The sequence below is a fragment of the Saimiri boliviensis genome, chromosome 8 (assembly GCF_048565385.1).
Source record: "Saimiri boliviensis isolate mSaiBol1 chromosome 8, mSaiBol1.pri, whole genome shotgun sequence".
NCBI lineage: Eukaryota > Metazoa > Chordata > Mammalia > Primates > Cebidae > Saimiri > Saimiri boliviensis.
Genome location: NC_133456.1, coordinates 61,836,357 through 61,852,573, shown reverse-complemented (window position 1 = coordinate 61,852,573; position 16,217 = coordinate 61,836,357). Strand labels below are relative to the sequence as shown.

Sequence of the window (16,217 nt, the reverse complement as noted above, 5' to 3'; positions counted from 1 at the left end):
TTTTTTATTTCAAAGATGACAGTCTTTAACAACATGATCTTTAAATAAACTTTAATATCGCGTGTGTGTGCGCGCACACACACACACACAAACACACACACACACAGAGGCATGTATTTTAAGGGCACTTTCAGAGTACACATTTCCCAAAATTAGAGGTGCAATTGTGATTCTGTTCTTCAAGCACGGTTCCCATTTTTTCCATCACCCACCACTCTCAAAAATTCTGGTTTCATTTTTATATGATGAGGACTAAGTGTTGGGATTTTTTTAAGCTCCCTGATTTAATTGTAAGGTGCATCCATAGTTGAGAGCCACTGAGAATCGATAGAAGACTGTACTCCTATAGAAAGGTTACTAGTACCCAGTGACACTGTTTGATGAGATACTTTTCTAGGTGAATTAGAAATGAGAATAGAAGCTGAGAGTCTTTGATTTTCTTGCCACCCTCAAAAGTTCCTGTGGTCCTCAGCACTAGTTCCCTTTCATTCTAGAGGGAAACACACAAAGGGGTCCCACTGGAGAATTCCCCACAGCAGTTGCCTAGCCCATTTGAAGAATTCATGTGAAATCCCCTAGAATTAGATTAGGGAAGCAGACCCCAGTCCAATCTGGCTGGCCTCACAGCTCCCTGGGTTTCATGAGTTTTTATATCCTCTAGTGTAGCCTCCTGGGTGACCCAGCTTCTGAACTCCCCAACAGGCACTCCCCTCTCCCAGCCCCTTCTCCATACATCTCAGGATTTCATTCTGTTTTAACTGGGTCCATAAATCATCCAAGTGCTTTTAGAAAGCCCAATATTGCACCGCACCGAATAAATCAGACTGGTAAACATTTCAATAAAAAACATATTTGTCACAAAAGATTAAAAGCAAAAAAGTAGAAAATTGTGGTATAGGCAACGTGATTGCTGGCAACAAAATGCAAAGGCTAATGCATATTACGTGCCTACTGAGGATGCATTCTTAGGCCCCTGTAGGGATTCCCTCATCATAAAGCCTGGAACACTGACTCATGCAGTTGTGCCAGCTGGGTAAAACGATGGCCTTCTCTGTGGAGTGACAACCATGGTGAATGGTTCCAGGCACTCTCACGTTACTCCAGACCCGAGTTTCTCAATCTCAGCACTAGTGCACTAGTGACTTTCTGGGCCACAATTTTTTATTTTATTTTATTTTTTTGAGACAGAGTCTTGCTCTGTCATCCAGGCTGGAGGGAAAGTGGCATGATCTCTGCTCACTACAACCTCTGCCTTCCGAGTTCAAGCGGTTCTCCTGCCTCGGCCTCCTGAGTAGCTGGGATTACAGAAGTGCACAACCATGCCTGGCTAATTTTTGTGTTTTAGTAGAGATAGGGTTTCACCATATAGGCCCTGGCTGGTCTTGAACTCCTGGCCTCAAGGGATCTGCCCACCTCAGCCTCCCAAAGTGCTGGAATTACAGGTGTCAACCACTGCTCCTGGCCCTAGGCCACATAATTTATTGTTGTGGAGGACTCTCCTGTGCATTGCACAATGTTTAGCAGCATCCCTGGCTACTAGTTCCCAGTGACACCCCCCAGGTTTTGACAACCAAAAATGTCTCTAGACATTTCCAAGTGTCCTCTGCAGGTTGCAGGTGGGGATAAATTATGCTCCTTTGAAAACTGCTGCTTTAGTGTAAAGCTATTTTGTGTCTTCTTGGCTTCATTTAATAATAATGTGTTTTTATTTCAGTATAGAAAGTTGAAAAGATGGTATTTAAAAAGTTAAACCTCCAAATGTGACATTGCAAAATCAGTATCCTAAAAAAACAAACAAAATATTTTTGTTTTCAAAATAGTAGAATGGGGCCGGGGATACTGGTGGCTCATACCTGTAATCTCAGCACTTTGGGAGACTGATCACTTGAGGCCAGGAGTTCAAGAACAGCTTGGCCAACATGGCAAAACAGGTAGCTGGTGCATGCCTGTAATCCCAGCTACTCAGAAGCCTTAGGCACAAGAATTGCTTGAACTCAGGAGGTGGAGGTTGCCTTGAGCCAAGATCAAGCCACTGCACTCCAGCTTGGGTGACAGAGCAAGACTCTGTCTCAAAAAAAAAAAAAAAAAAAAAAAAAAAAAAAAAAAAAAAAAAAAGTAATGGAATGGCAAACATTGGATATAGTTTACATATTCAATTAAAAAAAGTTATCTGTCAGCTCTATGGTTTATTGTGTTTCAAGGAAGAAATTTTTATTGTCACTCTTAAAGTTTAAGATGAAGGGCTCAGATAAATTCCATCATAGACAAATTAGATGAATGATACTGCATCTTTTTTTCTTTTCTTTTCTTTTTTTAGGAAATGGGTCTCACTGTCACCCAGGCTGGTCTTAAACTCCTGAAGCTCAAGTGATCCTCCTACCTTGGCCTCCCAAAGTGCTGGAATTATAGGTGTGAGCCACCACACCCAGCCAACTTCACGGCCTTAGAGTATACTTCTAACACATTTCCACATTGTTTAAATTTTAGTAATCTTGATTAAAATGTGATATAACTTATGAAAAATGTTTTTTTGCACAAATGTAAAAGCTTCACAAGCAAAATTGGGGAAAATTGTGCTTCATTAAGTTAAACTGTTGACTAACTGCTGAGAAGTTCTCAAATAGAGTTTCTGTCCAAACAAGATTGAGGCTGGCAGGAGTGCATTTGGTTCATTCTTAAAAACAAGCCAATCAACAAAAAGTTTGTATTATTGAAATTCTTAAACATAAAGGAAAGGAAGTGTAAAGAAGTCTCATATGTCCATCATCCAGTGTCTCATCAGCATTTATCATCTAGATGCCAAGCTTCTTCTACCTCTACCTCCCCACCTACCTCCACCCCTTCTGTATTGTGTTGAAGCAAATCTGTTTTGTTCTTTCTTGACAAGGTCCACTGGTCACTATTTCATTTGGAAAAGACAGCGTGGCTCTAAGGTAATCTCATTGTTCAACCTATACTCCTAAATATTTGCTCTTGAGATATATTTTTGAAATCCAAAGTAGGAGTTTGAAAAGGAGGAGCAAAATATTTCAGGCTCAAAATGTATATGTGGGTGAATGTTTGCTCCTGTATAGAAATTTAAAAGAAAATATTTTGTGGCTCAAAATGTAAGAGACTTAGAGAAAAGTACGTGTCTAGCTGTGGTGCTGTGATTGGTTTATAGGAACGGAATGGTGTCTGAAATTACTAGTCCTTTGGACAGCAAATGTGAGTATTCTATGTAAGTTTTTACTTCTCATGTCCTCTCTCTCTGTTTTAGCAGGGTGCATGACCGTCCATCTAGACATCTAGAGACTGGAGACTGCATTTACCAGCTGCCCAGGTGTGGCCATGTGACATAAATTCTTAGTGATGAAATGTGAACAGAAGTGATCTGCCTCTCTTACTTAAAAGAAAATTCCAATCTTCCTCTCTAATGAGGAGATGCAATAATAAATCTGTCTGCTTTGCAGAGAGTGAAAGCAATTGGGGAAAATGGTAGAGCTGACCCACCAATGTGGGTCCGTGGATAATCTCCACCAGTCACCCCATATCAGGGAGGAACCATTATGCCACTGTGTGGCTTTGTTGAAGCACTCCTACCTCTATCCTAACCAATAAGTGGAATCATTCTCTTTAAAAGGGCATCACGGTGTTACAATTTATACTTCATTTCATTATGTTTTAAATGTTGTTTTTGTGTTCTTGTTCAGTGGCTGCCATGCAGAGAGTGGGATCAGTCACCACACACACCCACCCAAAACTGCTTTGGATGTTGGGACTGATGACAGGAGGATATGACAACACTTATTACTCACGTAATGGAATGTTCTGGTGAGAGCAAGCACAGGTTGGCCCAGGTGGCAATGGCAAGGCACTGAGGTTGATTTTCAGTTTTATTGTGACCAGGAAGCAGAGCCAGGCTGAGAGATCTTACCAGGGTTGGCTAGCCCAGGTGTAGAGCAAAGATATAACGAGAGAAAGAGAAAGAGAATGATGGGGTTTGAGAGCTGTCAGTGTTCCAATGTCAAAACTGAGTTTTACTCTTAACTATAGTCCTGATATCTTAATGAGAACCTGCTAATCAGATAAAGAAAGAATTTTCAAATGGTTAAACTTACTTAAAAATTTTGGTCACGAGAGCTCCATATTCCAAACCCTAAGAAAATATGTAAATCCATCTTCTTGCAGCCACTATTTTAAACTCTGAAAGCCATTACCTGCCCATGGATTAAGACATTTTAGAGACAGGGAAAGTCACTGAGGCCCATTACAACTGTAAATTTTCTTATGATGTTGACATGAATTTTAATCTGGCCAAAAGATACCAGAAAAAAAAAAAAAGACCAAACTTTAAAAGACAAACTTAAGAATGAACAAAGCTGCTTTTCAAACTAGCAAAAGCAAAGTAATATACAATTAACAGAAAACTAATCATGTCTTTATATAATTGTGTGTCTTTCAATGGAAGCAAGTCATTAAATGTATATCCCAAAGTATTAAATTATAATATATTTATAAAACTTATGAAGTAACTTACAAATAAAAAAAAATCCTTTGTGAGACCACGTGTCACTATACTCATAAAGGATTAGAACAATTATGCAAATTAAGTTCTAGAAATAGCTCTGGGTATCCCATAATTCCTCAAGACAGATATGCAAATTAAACTGATTGTGACTGTGGGTTAAAAGAATTACACACTGTACATTTACACTCCTTTTGTCACTTTGCAGAATGAGTTCCTGTGACAGGCTTTTTCCTATCTCTTCTCTGTCTTTCTTTTCTATGTAGCACTTTGCCATGCACATTGGTCAATATTCTGGAAACATATGGGGAATTTATAAGGAATAAAAGGGAAAAATAAGTCTGTTAAATGAAAAGACAAGAAAAAGTTTCATCTCATGCATTTTAAGCTTAATGATTCCTATAGAATTTTTTAATAGGACATATATTAGATGGCATTGAAATGTAAATACTTTTTCAAAGCCTTTCAAAATCACAGCACATGTATATCTTCAAGAAAATGAAACCATTTACTGTTCCCTCCAGGTTCAAACCAAAAAACAATGTATGTGGCCTGGCGCAGTGGTTCATACCTGTAATCCCAGCACTTTGGGAGGCTGAGGCAGGTGGATCACGAGGTCAAGAGATCAAGACCATCCTGGCCTACATGGTGAAACCCCATCTCTACTAAAAATACAAAAATTAGCTGGGCATGGTGGCACGCACTTGTAGTCCCAGCTTCTCGGGAGGCTAAAGCAGGAGAATTGCTTGAACCTGGGAGGTGGAGGTTGCAGTGAGCCGAGATCGCACCATTGCACTCTAGCCTAGGCAACAGAGTGACATTCCATCAAAAAAAAAAAAAAAAAAAAGAAAGAAAAAAAGAAAGAAAAAAGAATGTATGCTTCTTGGATATCATTTTCTGGCAGAAAATAACATTTCCATCCCAGAAAGCTATGCAGATTGGCATAGTTCAGATAATATACATTTTTTCAGGGAAATGTTTAAATATACACTTTTCCAACAGTTTACATGCTTTCTACCTAGATTGGGCTGGCCACTTAAAACTTAATTTATAAATGACTAAATTATTTCTACTAGAAGCCAAGTAATGATAGCTTTAATTTATCTGTCTCCTAAATGTAACTGAGAAATACGAATATTGCATTTATGCCTTGACATTGCAGCTTAAAATGTTTTTGCCTGATTTCTCTGTGTAATTTGAAATGACTTCAAAACTTCAGCTTTCAGATATTAAGTTCGAGCTGTTTATTTATCTCAAATGCTTCAACGAAGATACAGAGTTGGTTGGGTACCTACTGAGCCTTTTTCCTGCCCTCTTTTTTCCTAAATGAAAGCAGGAAATACCCTTCTCTGTGGTATAAACCTGCCATTTCCTCTTCTCCTCCTTTCAGAGGGCGTTGAAGTGGTGCTTTTCAGGGCTACCTGTTAGATTTCTATTCAGTTCTGACATTCCTGGTCAATGGCGTCTTTGCTGGCTCTCTTCACAGCATGGTTTTATGTAAAAAACTTCCTCCACTAAAATGACCACATTCCTTACCAGCATTTGACTGTTTGGATAGAATTGGAAGAAAAACCTTTTAAGAGGGAATTATGCGGTTTTATTTTGCTTAGAGAAATGTATTTTGGAAAATGGATTCCAGAGTGCAGAGAGTGCAGGAGGAATCAGAAAGAAATGTAAGAACCCAGGAGAAGAGAGGGATGGAACCCGGACAATTTGTTTCATTCTTCGGGGTTTCTTTTTCCCTCCTTTCCAGACAATCGATGATGATGCCTGATCTCTTCAGTATTCCCGAGCTCTTTATCTAGATCCCTCTTTTGGCATCTACCCCATGTTCTGCCTTGCTTTGTGGTTTTGGGTACATTTGGCAAATTTTCCCAATTAGCCTGCTAACTTTTTTTTGGTTTTTTTCAGATGGAATCTCGAGCTCTCCCCCCGGCCAGAGTACAGTGGCGTGATCTTAGCTTACTGCAACCTCCACCTCCTGGGCTTAATTGATCCTCCCATATCAGCCTCCTGAGTCGCTGCAACTACAGGCATGCATCACCATGCCCGGCTGATTTTTGTATTTCTAGTAGAGATGGGGCTTTTGCATGTTGGCCAGGTTGGTCTCAAACTTCTGGCCTCAGATGATCTGCCTGCCGTGACCTCCCAAAGTGTTGGGATTATAGGTATGAGCCACCACGCCTACTATCTCTTTAGTAAGAGTGCTGCCCCTTCCTTATCCCTGTGTCCTTCTGTACTGCTCAACACAGAAATTGGCTTCTGAGTCAGCCCCAGGAACTGGGGCCCTTTCACTTGTTAAGGAGCAAGGCATTTGAGAATGTAGAGGGCTAATGGCGAGAGCAAAGATTTAGGAGAAATAATTGTGCCTTTTTATTTCTTAAGAAATAAGAAGGAGAGGACGGAAGGGAAAAGAGAAACGGAACAGTAGAAACCAATATGACATTTGGTAAGGCTGAATAGTGGACACAGAGATTACCATTATTGTTACTGATTCATTACATGCTTCCCCACCTTGCTTAAGATACTTCATTTAAAAAATGAGTATGTCACACCTGTAATCCCAGCACTTTGGGAGGCCAAGGCAGGTGAACCACTTGAGGCCAAGAGTTGGAGACCAGCCTGGCCAACATGGCAAAACCCTGTCTCTGCTAAAAATACAAAAATTAGTTGGGCATGGTGGCAGGTGCCTGTAATCCCAGCTACTTGGGAGGCTGAGCTGTAATCCTACTTGAACACGAAGAGAGGCTGCAGTGAGCTGAGATCATGCCACTGCCCTCCAGCCTGGGCGACAGAGCAAGACTTTGTCTCAAAAAAAAAAAAAAAAAAAAAAAAAAAAGTATGTCAGGTGTACATTTAAACAGATATATAGACATATAGTCCTTCTCCAAAACTATTTGATATCAAAAGTCCTAAAAATGCTTGTTTTGACCCAATAATTCCATGCTAGAACATACGAAGATGTATGTACAAAAAGCCTGTTTTCTATTGCTTCAAGTTTAGTGACCACTGCGTGGGCAGGTGGGGAAGCTGTGCTAAATTAATTTCCCAAATAATTAAAATGAGCAATTTTAATCTTCCCTAAATACTTGGTACCTGTGCTGGTGCAATAAGTGGAATACTCTGGACACAACTAACCTTTTTTTGGATAATTTTTTATTAATGTAATTAACAATCAAAGCACACGTTAATAGATTCACCGATCCTAAAAGCTATTTGGAGTGACCTTTTGCACCTGTTCACCTTCTCCTAGAAAGCTTGTTGCTCTGCCTCTTTTGGTTCTTGTTTTCTTTAGAGTTGGCTGTTATTTCTTGCTACTTACTGTCACCTGAACTCTCACTAGAAATTGTGCTTTCCCCCATCTAATCAGAACTTTTAAAACATAAAAACAGAAAACCCAAGTAGCCAAGTTTGAACGCATCATGTCTGAAGTAAATCATGTCTGAATGAAGGCCTGGAGGTCTGTCTCCAGCCACCTGAGGAACTTGTTGAAATGCTTTTCCCCAGGACTCAACACATCCTCCTAAGACTCTGGATCATGCAAACACTTAAGGTACTTTGCACGAATGTCAGAATTTGAGAACCTCTAGCTTATGCATTCTCATATGAAAAAACATCTCTTGAATTCAAGGCTATGTCAAGCCAACGCGTCATCTCTGGTGCAGCTGAGCTGCTGCCCAAAGCTGGAGTAGCTCAGGAGTCAGACGTGACGGCCTGGTTCCTGTGCCATGCCAGGTGTGAAAATCACAGAAACTTGGTGATCTCTGTTTGGGGGGCTTGAGACAGGGCCTCCAGAACTCTGTTATCCAGGCTAGAGTGCAGTGGCACAGTCATGAGTCACTGCAGCCTCAACCTCAGCCTCCCCAATAGCTGTGACCACAGGTGCACGTTATCATACTCAGCTAATTTTCTGTAGAGACAAGGTCTGGCTAGGTTGCTCAGGCTGGCCTTAAACTCTTGGCTTCAGGCAATCCTCCTGCCCAGCCTCCCAAAGTTTAGACTTGAGCCATCACAGTCTGGTCCAACCTCTATTTTTTTAACTGAGTCACCAGGGCAGATGGAGGGTTACATGAGGAGAGATGTACTTCCTAGGCTCCTCTGTCTTTGGGTTGGCTGAGGTTTCTGATCAGTGGCCTTTGAATGATTGAAGCCAACCTGGACCCATAATGTGGGAATAAATAGGGTAACTGTCTCATATGAGACTGTCTTCACAGACTGATTAATTTCCACAACAAAATCAAATAATGTAGCCTATTTACCAGAGATCAATTAAATTGGCCATACTCTCTTTTCATAACTTATCCCCACTGGACTGAACATTTAATAGTTTATATTACACTCAACTAAGTTTCAAAATACCTACCACCTCCATTTTTACCTAGTACTTTTATCAAAAATGATTGTTGTACTCGAGTTTGAAATGTTTAAAAGCTTTTTTATGTTTAATGAAGTCATTAAAATGTCTGTCATCCAAAGAAACAAAACAATTTTAAAGCAGTATATGTCTACTGCTTCTTCCCTTTAAAGACTCGCAGATTTTTATCTTGCATTTTAAATTAAGCCTCCACATGTCTTGGATATACTCAGGGTCAAACTATGAAACCTATAACTAAAGAACATGCGCTAAAAGGATCACAGATCATGTTATCCTTAGATAACATACTTACAGGCATGTAACATACTTAAGACGCATGTATCACTCCAGCCTCAAACACCACCACCACAACAAAACCACCACTCCAGAATGAAAATACTGGTATATTTGTATAATGCAAAGAGAAATACAGATATAAATCCTCAAAACGGAAAGTACATTAATAAAAATGTAGCATTATAAGCAAAAAATATTATATAGTACTTGCAGAATTTAGTCTTTCAGTTTAACATTATAATGTCTAACAAAGAAATATTACTTAAATTATAGTTCTCATTATTAATTTAAAACAACCATCAGTAGAACAGCACAGCTTAACCTAGCAAACAGTTTAAGGAAATGCTTTGTTTCCTAGAAAGAGGGTATCATAATATTCCATTCGTTTATACCATGAACAACAGAAGAACAATTTTCAAAGTGGAAATTAGTTTCATAAGACAGAATAAAACTGGGCTTCTCAAAGCACAAGCCATTTCCATAAAATTAACTTTTTATTGGCAAAAAATACTTAAACATTTTTGATGTAGTACTCGGCTTCTCAGAGCCCTCCCAATCCTCGAATCACATTCTGTACATACAAACACATGCAATACTGTATTTTTTCTCCACACCATTACTAACCAAAACACTTTACTCTTTTAAAACTTACAACTTGACAGAAATGTTTCCATTCAAGATTGGTATAATACAGAGAGCAGTTGTCACTGACGTGGTTTTTCGCAGTAGAAAGTAAACCGGGAACCAAATCTTACTTGTTACTTACTGCTTTAAAAAAAAATGACTGCCTTGCTACTGACCTCCATCTCTGCTCTTTAAGTTCAATATCAATGGTGACACTTTCAAACCACCGGGGCAGCACAAGGACCCCGCAGCAGCCGGCACTTCAGAGGGCATTTCAGACAACTTTCCCCCCCACTTTCTCCTGCTTCCAACAGAAGATCCTCAAGAAATCTAACTTGTGAAGAAGTCCCTCTAGGTTCCTTCGACTTCACCGCAAAATGTAATGCCACTTGAGGTTGTCAAAAATAGCTTCTGTAGAAAACTGGCCATGGTCTTTAGGAAACGTTGCATGAAGAAAATTAGTATAGCCTTTATAGAAAAAGAAAAAAAGTAACCACGCATGGAATAAAAGACGCCAGTACCGGTACAAAAAGACTGCAGGGCCTACTGCCAGGAAGAAAGTCGGGTTAGGAGGACGAACGTGCGCAGCTGGAGCGGGCTGAGCATCCTACTCCTCACCCACCCCACCCCCAAAGGAGTCAGTACAATCCGAGTGTCTGTCCACTTCGAGTCATTGTGAAGGCAGCTTAGAAAATTAAACAGGGGCCAGAAGGGAAAGAAACGACATCACCGTCCAAGCCAAAGGGGAAGGCTGGGTTGGGGTTCTACGTGGCGGGGCCTCCCTCAGAAACCAATGCCTTTCAGGTCGCAGGGATGGGTCGCCTGGGTCGTCCGGGGGCTCTGGCAGCAGGGGAACTGGGCCCTGAAGCAGTCCCTCAGCTCCCTGTTGAAGAGGAAGCACACGACGGGGTTGATGCCGGCCTGCGCGAAGGTCAGCCACACGGAGGCCGTCAGGTAGGCCTGGGGGACGGCGCCGGGCCGCACCAGGACCCGCAGGTAGCTGGCCACGACGTAGGGCCCCCAGAGAAGCAGGAAGAGCAGCGTGACCGCGTAGAACATCTTGCACAGCCTCTTCTCCGTCTTGAATTCTTCCAGCACGAGGAGGCGGCGCGCGCCGCGGCCCGGCCCCGCGGGCCGGATGCCCACAAGCGCGGGCGGCGTGGGCCCGCGGCCGAAGCCCGCCGTCCAGTTGGCGGCCGCCTGGCCGGTGGCGCCTGGGCCGTGGAAGGTCCAGTCGTGGCTGACGGCGGGCACAAGGCGCGCGGGCCGCATCTTGCGGCGGTCGTGGATGAAAAAGAGCAGGCGGAGGTAGACAAGGTGCGTGGCGCCCACCACCACGGCCAGAAGCAGCAGGAAGCCCAGCGCGCCGGGGGCGCCGTCGGGCCGCTGCTCCAGGGCGCACGGCGCGTCCTCGTCGTCGCCTCCGCCGCCATCCAGCACCGGCGGGAAGGCCGCAGCCAGCGCCAGCGCCCAGGCGGCGCACACCAGCATGGCGGCGCACGGCCAGCCGGCCAGGCGCTCGGCGTAGAAGCGGTGGTGCGCGATGGCCAGGTAGCGGGTGACGCCCACGCCCAGCAGCAGGAAGGCGGCGTGGAAGCAGAAGAGCGCGGCCAGGAAGGCGAGCAGTTTGCAGCCCAGCGCGCCCGGCGGCGCCCCCGCCGCGGCCGCCGCACGCCGCGCCGCCAGCATGACGGCCGGGAGGCAGGCGAGCGCGCGCAGCCCGTCGGCCAGGCACAGGTCGAGCAGCAGGTAGTACGGGGCGCGGTGCAGGCTGCGCTCCCGCACGATCAGCAGCGCGAAAAGCACGTTGCCCGCCAGGCTCACGCACAGCAGCAGGCTGAGCGTGGCCAGCTTGAGGCCCAGGGCGGCCGCCTCGCCGCCGCCGCCGCTGCTTGGCTCGCTCGAGTTCGCCATCGCGGCCTCCCCAGGCCGTGCGCTCCGCCCCGGGGCCGTCCCCGGCCTCGCCGCTCCCGCAGGCCGCCCGGCCCCGCGCTCCGCCGCTGCGCCGGCCCTGGGCGAGCTCCTGGTCCTGCGGGGCTCAGCCCGCGCCCGGCCGGCCCCTCCTGGGCTCCCCGAGCCGCTGCTGAGCCGCTGCCGCCATCTCAGGAATGGTGCGCGCAGGAGGCAGCCACTCCCTGCGCCCTGGGCGCCGCGGGCTTCACTGCGGACAGGGCCGCGCCGCCGCCCGCAGCCCCCCGCATCCTCCTCCGTCTCCTCCTCCTCCTCCGCTGCCGCCGCCGCCGCGCCTCTTGGCTCTGCCCCCCGCCGGGCCCGCCGCTGCCGCCGCCGCCGCCGCCGCCGCCGCCGCCGCCGCCGCGGAGCCCCCTCCCCTCCGCCGGAGCGCGCAGCGCGGCCGCCGCCGCCGCCGCCGCCGCCAGCCCCGCCGAGGCATCCCGCACCGCCCGGACCCGGCTGGCCTGGGGGCGCCGCCGCGGCAGCCGCGGGGTCGGGAGGCGGCCGGGAGGGAGGCAGGGCCCAGGACGCAAGGTGGCGACAAGTCGCGTTTGGCCCCAGGTAACGGGGGTCCGGCGGCGGCGCCCGCGCTGGGGTCACGGTGGCCGTGCGCGGGGGAGGTAGCCTGGGCTGGCAGAGTCGGGAGGCCTCAGAGGGGATAGGAATATCTTGAATGAGCCTTCTGGCTGAAAGCTAGGAGTAATTTACGATGGTAATAGTCATCATAATCCTAAAACCGCTGATAATCAGGTGCGCACTGATGTGGGTAGCAGTGTGCTGGGGATGCAAGCATTACGTCCCTCAACAGTAATCATGAAGTTGGCTCCATTCTTAGCCCCACTTTATACCTCAGGAAGCAGAGGCTTGGAGGTCAGGGGAGTTGACAGCCGGAAAGTGGCGGAGCTGGGATTCGAATTTCGCTTGGTCTGATTTCCAGGGCTGGACTCACAGCGACTCTGCAGCATCCCCTGCTCGCTAACTCATCAGTGATCCCAGCGAAGGACCTGTATCAGGGAAAAGAGAAATTCAGCGTTTCATCTTTAAGTGACTTGGAAGGTGAACCCTATGCTGCCTTCCTCCCAGGATATCTATTTTCTGGGTAAGCCTGAAAGGACAGCCTCTGTTCTGATTCTTCGGCACACCGCATTTGTCTAGCAGGACTTTGCACTTGCTGGTCCCTCTGCCTGGACCAGCCCCACAACAGGCTCCCTCTCCTCAGGGCCTCCTTCTGACCAGTCTGCCTTACTCTACATCCCTGCCCTCTATTCATTTCCTTCTTAGCACTTACAATTTGTCATTATAGACTTTCATTTCCTTTTTAAAATCTTGCTCTTCTAATTAGTCTCTAAGCTCTTTGAAGGCAAGAGATCATGCTTGATTTTTGGTAGCACTGGATCCCCAGTGCCTAGTATGGTAAAGCCAGAATTAAACAATGCATTGTTTCTCATGCACACTCATATTTTTTTTTCTTCTGTGCAGAAAATTAGTTATTGCCTACTGATTGATTAAATGCAAGGCAGGCACCTTGATGGGCATTTTCAGGGTAGTGCAAGATCATAGAGGGCCTTGATGATCAGGCTAAGGAGTCTAAACTTTAGTCTACAGGCAGTCGGGAGCCATTGAGAGCTTTTGAGAAGGGCGGTGATATGACTAGGTGGGTTCCAGGAACGTTATTCTGGCAGCAGTATTTAGGAGGGATGACAGAGCAGAACCGGGAAACCTAGTCCAGAGCCTCAAACTTTACTATGCGCAGAAATCACTGGCGACCCTGTTAAAATGAAGATTCTGATTCAGTAAATCTGGAATGGGGCCAGAGAGTCTGCATTTCTAACAAGCTCCTGGGTGAGACTAATGCTGTTAGTCTGCTGACCTTACTTTGAATAGCAAGGCCCTTGGGGACAGTTTGGATATATATATTTTTAAATCTAAGTGATTTTTCAAGAAAATCAGCTATTGAGCACCGGACTAGGGACTCTTAAGCAGCCGGCAGCAAGTGGCCGACCAGGCACATCTGCAAATGTATGTTAATAGAAAATAGATTTTGGACGGTGTGTGAATTAGGAATTGCAAATTGATTTAGTAGCCAAAATGTGTACATGAGTTTATTTTCCTTGTGAAAAAAGAAGTCTGGAGGTCAGCGGTTGCTGACATTGATTTATTGACTCAAGGATGGAATCTCTGAAAGCCTTTTAGCCCTTCCCTCATGAACACAGTAGGCTGCCAACACCCCAATTTTTGCTGCTTCATTCCAGGCAGAAAGAAGAAAAGGGAAAGAAATACCCCGGCCACCTAAGTAGGCCCCCTCCAAAGACGAGCTTTCTAGAAGCCCTATATTATAACCAAACACTTAAACATATCATTGGCTATCACCTGAGAGTGAGCACTTGAATAAGGGAGGGCAGGAAATGGTTTCTTTATTTCTTTGTTTAAAGTTAGACCCACAGCAGTAGAGAATTTGATCTGGCTTTGCTGGAGACCTTAGCACTTGGGCTCCCTCTGCCCAGAGGAGGGAATGCCTTCTTAATGACCCCAACAAATTCACCAACTCTGGTTACTTTGTGGTAATATTAATGGCAGCCACCATTTACTGAGCACTTGCTATGTGCCAAGCGTTGTGCTAAATTCTTGACGTGTTATTTAAGGTAATCATTGTAATGGCCAGATATGGTACGTACTCTTACTATCTTCATTTTGCAGAGGAGGCACAGAGGGTTAATTTATTCAGGCTTTCACCACTTACACTTACTTTACACTTACTTCCAAGTAAGTATAAGAGCTGGAAGTCTGACTTTATTTAGAGACAGGGTCTCACTCTGTCACCTAGGCTGGAGTCAGTGGTGACATCATGGCTCACTGCAACCTCAACCTCTCAGGCTCAGGCAATCCTCCTGCCTTAGCCTCCTCGGTAGCTGAGACCACAGGTTTATACCAACACGCCCAGCATATTTTTAAAAAATTATACGTAGAGATGGGGTCTCCTTATGTTGCCCAGGCTGGTCTAGAACTCCTGGGCTCAAGTGATCCTTCCACCTCGGCCTCCCAAAGTGCTGGGAGTACAGGCATGAGGCACCGTGCCCAGCTGAGGAAGTGTGATCTCCACAAACACTGCCTCTTCATTATAACTGTGAATAAAGCTTTTGGGTTTATAAAAGCAGTAAACTAATGTACACAAACTACTGATGCTCCTATGCACAGAATTGTAACCCCTTCCGAGAGGGAAAGGAGTTTTCAAAACCATCTAATCCTAACACTTGAATTTTACAAACAGAGAAGCTCATGAATAGCTGAGTGGGAGGGAGAATCCAGGTCCTCTCACTCCTAGGTTACTACCTTCCACTTAGTTAAAATCTTCATATTTTTGTTCTAATGAGCACGTGATGTTGGACAAGTCATTTAACCTCTTGGAATCTCAAATGTGTCCGTTTATGAAATGAGACATTGGACCAAATGATTTCTGAGGGTCCTGGGCTCTGAATGAGTTTAGGTTTGAGGAAACGGAAGTTAAGTGATTCTGTCTCCCAAATGGGGAGAGATTTATTCTTCAGAAAAGGACACGAAAGAAGAGACATTATTAGTTCTTTATAATTTAAATTTTTCTATGTTTTCTGTTTCTGTCTACAGCTCAAAATGCTGCTCTTTGGGACTTGAGATTGCATTAGTCATTCTCCCAGGCTGAAATAGCAGAAGCAGCAGCAGAAAATATATAAATCATGGCTCTCTCACAGCAGTGATATGCCTACTTCTTTCATTATCAACATTTGTTCAGTAGATGAATACTTAAGGAAAAACTATTAACATTTCATTGGCCAGGATCAACGTATTTTACTGTTTCTGGGACGCTGCAGGCAAGAATTTCAAATATTTTCTTAGGCACCAAATTGCATGCCTTCATCTCAAAGCAAAAGGGCTCTATGAGATTTGTTCCTATAAGAAAAATTTTCATTATATAACCAAATTCTTCCTTCTGCACATAGAAAAGAAATGTGGGTATTTCTCATCCCCTACTCCCCAAATCAGTTATGTCACTTCTTTGATGTACATAGAGATGGTTTGAATGGTACTAAAAATCCTCACTGTTCAGAGCAACTTTGGCAGATACAGTCAAGGTCATGGGTCCGTCATCATGAGGCCCAGTCTGGCCAATGTCTCCATTTTAACCTCAGGTTTCTAGTCAGTCACCTGCCAGTAGGTACATTAAACATCAAGTTAGAGAAAGTTGGTTTGAATTAACTCCATCCCAACTCTTAGAAAAAATGAGCCAAAATCTAGGCCCAGTGAATGTTGGACTATCAAAGGGCAGCCCTCAGGTTGATCTCTCCACGGGATAAAGTCATCACTTTGACAATGAAAATGGGCTTTGCAGTAAGGTCCACTCTGGTTCATGTACATGTTCCACCAATGACTGGCTCATTGGTGGTAGTTGTACATGAACCAGAGTGGACCTAACTGCAAAGAGCCTAGACTTTGGCTCATTGGGCAAGT

The 16,217-nt window shown here is 45.0% G+C and overlaps 2 protein-coding genes across 3 annotated transcripts in view; one reads left to right on the top strand and one right to left on the bottom strand.

The window, feature by feature from the left end:
• Positions 1 to 7,324: 7,324 nt before the first annotated feature.
• On the bottom strand, positions 7,325 to 12,085 carry GPR27 (G protein-coupled receptor 27). The gene has a single exon (XM_039477476.2). The coding sequence runs from the start codon at positions 11,694 to 11,696 to the stop codon at positions 10,566 to 10,568; it is 1,131 nt and encodes a 376-aa protein (XP_039333410.2). The 5' UTR covers positions 11,697 to 12,085; the 3' UTR covers positions 7,325 to 10,565.
• EIF4E3 (eukaryotic translation initiation factor 4E family member 3) overlaps positions 11,084 to 16,217 on the top strand; it is a 77,254-nt gene continuing 72,120 nt past the window's right edge. Inside the window, exons 1-2 of one of the 2 annotated variants that reach the window (XM_074404551.1) lie at positions 12,187 to 12,296; positions 12,673 to 12,834. The gene's annotated coding sequence lies outside the window, so the exon portion shown is untranslated. Of the gene's footprint in view, positions 11,100 to 12,186; positions 12,297 to 12,672; positions 12,835 to 16,217 lie in introns of those variants that run through there. The other variant, XM_010350104.3, reaches the window with a different exon arrangement.

Excerpts from the sequence above, each read along its gene's own strand:
- GPR27 (XM_039477476.2), bottom strand. The coding sequence starts at position 11,696 with ATGGCGAACTCGAGCGAGCCAAGCAGCGGCGGCGGCGGCGAGGCGGCC.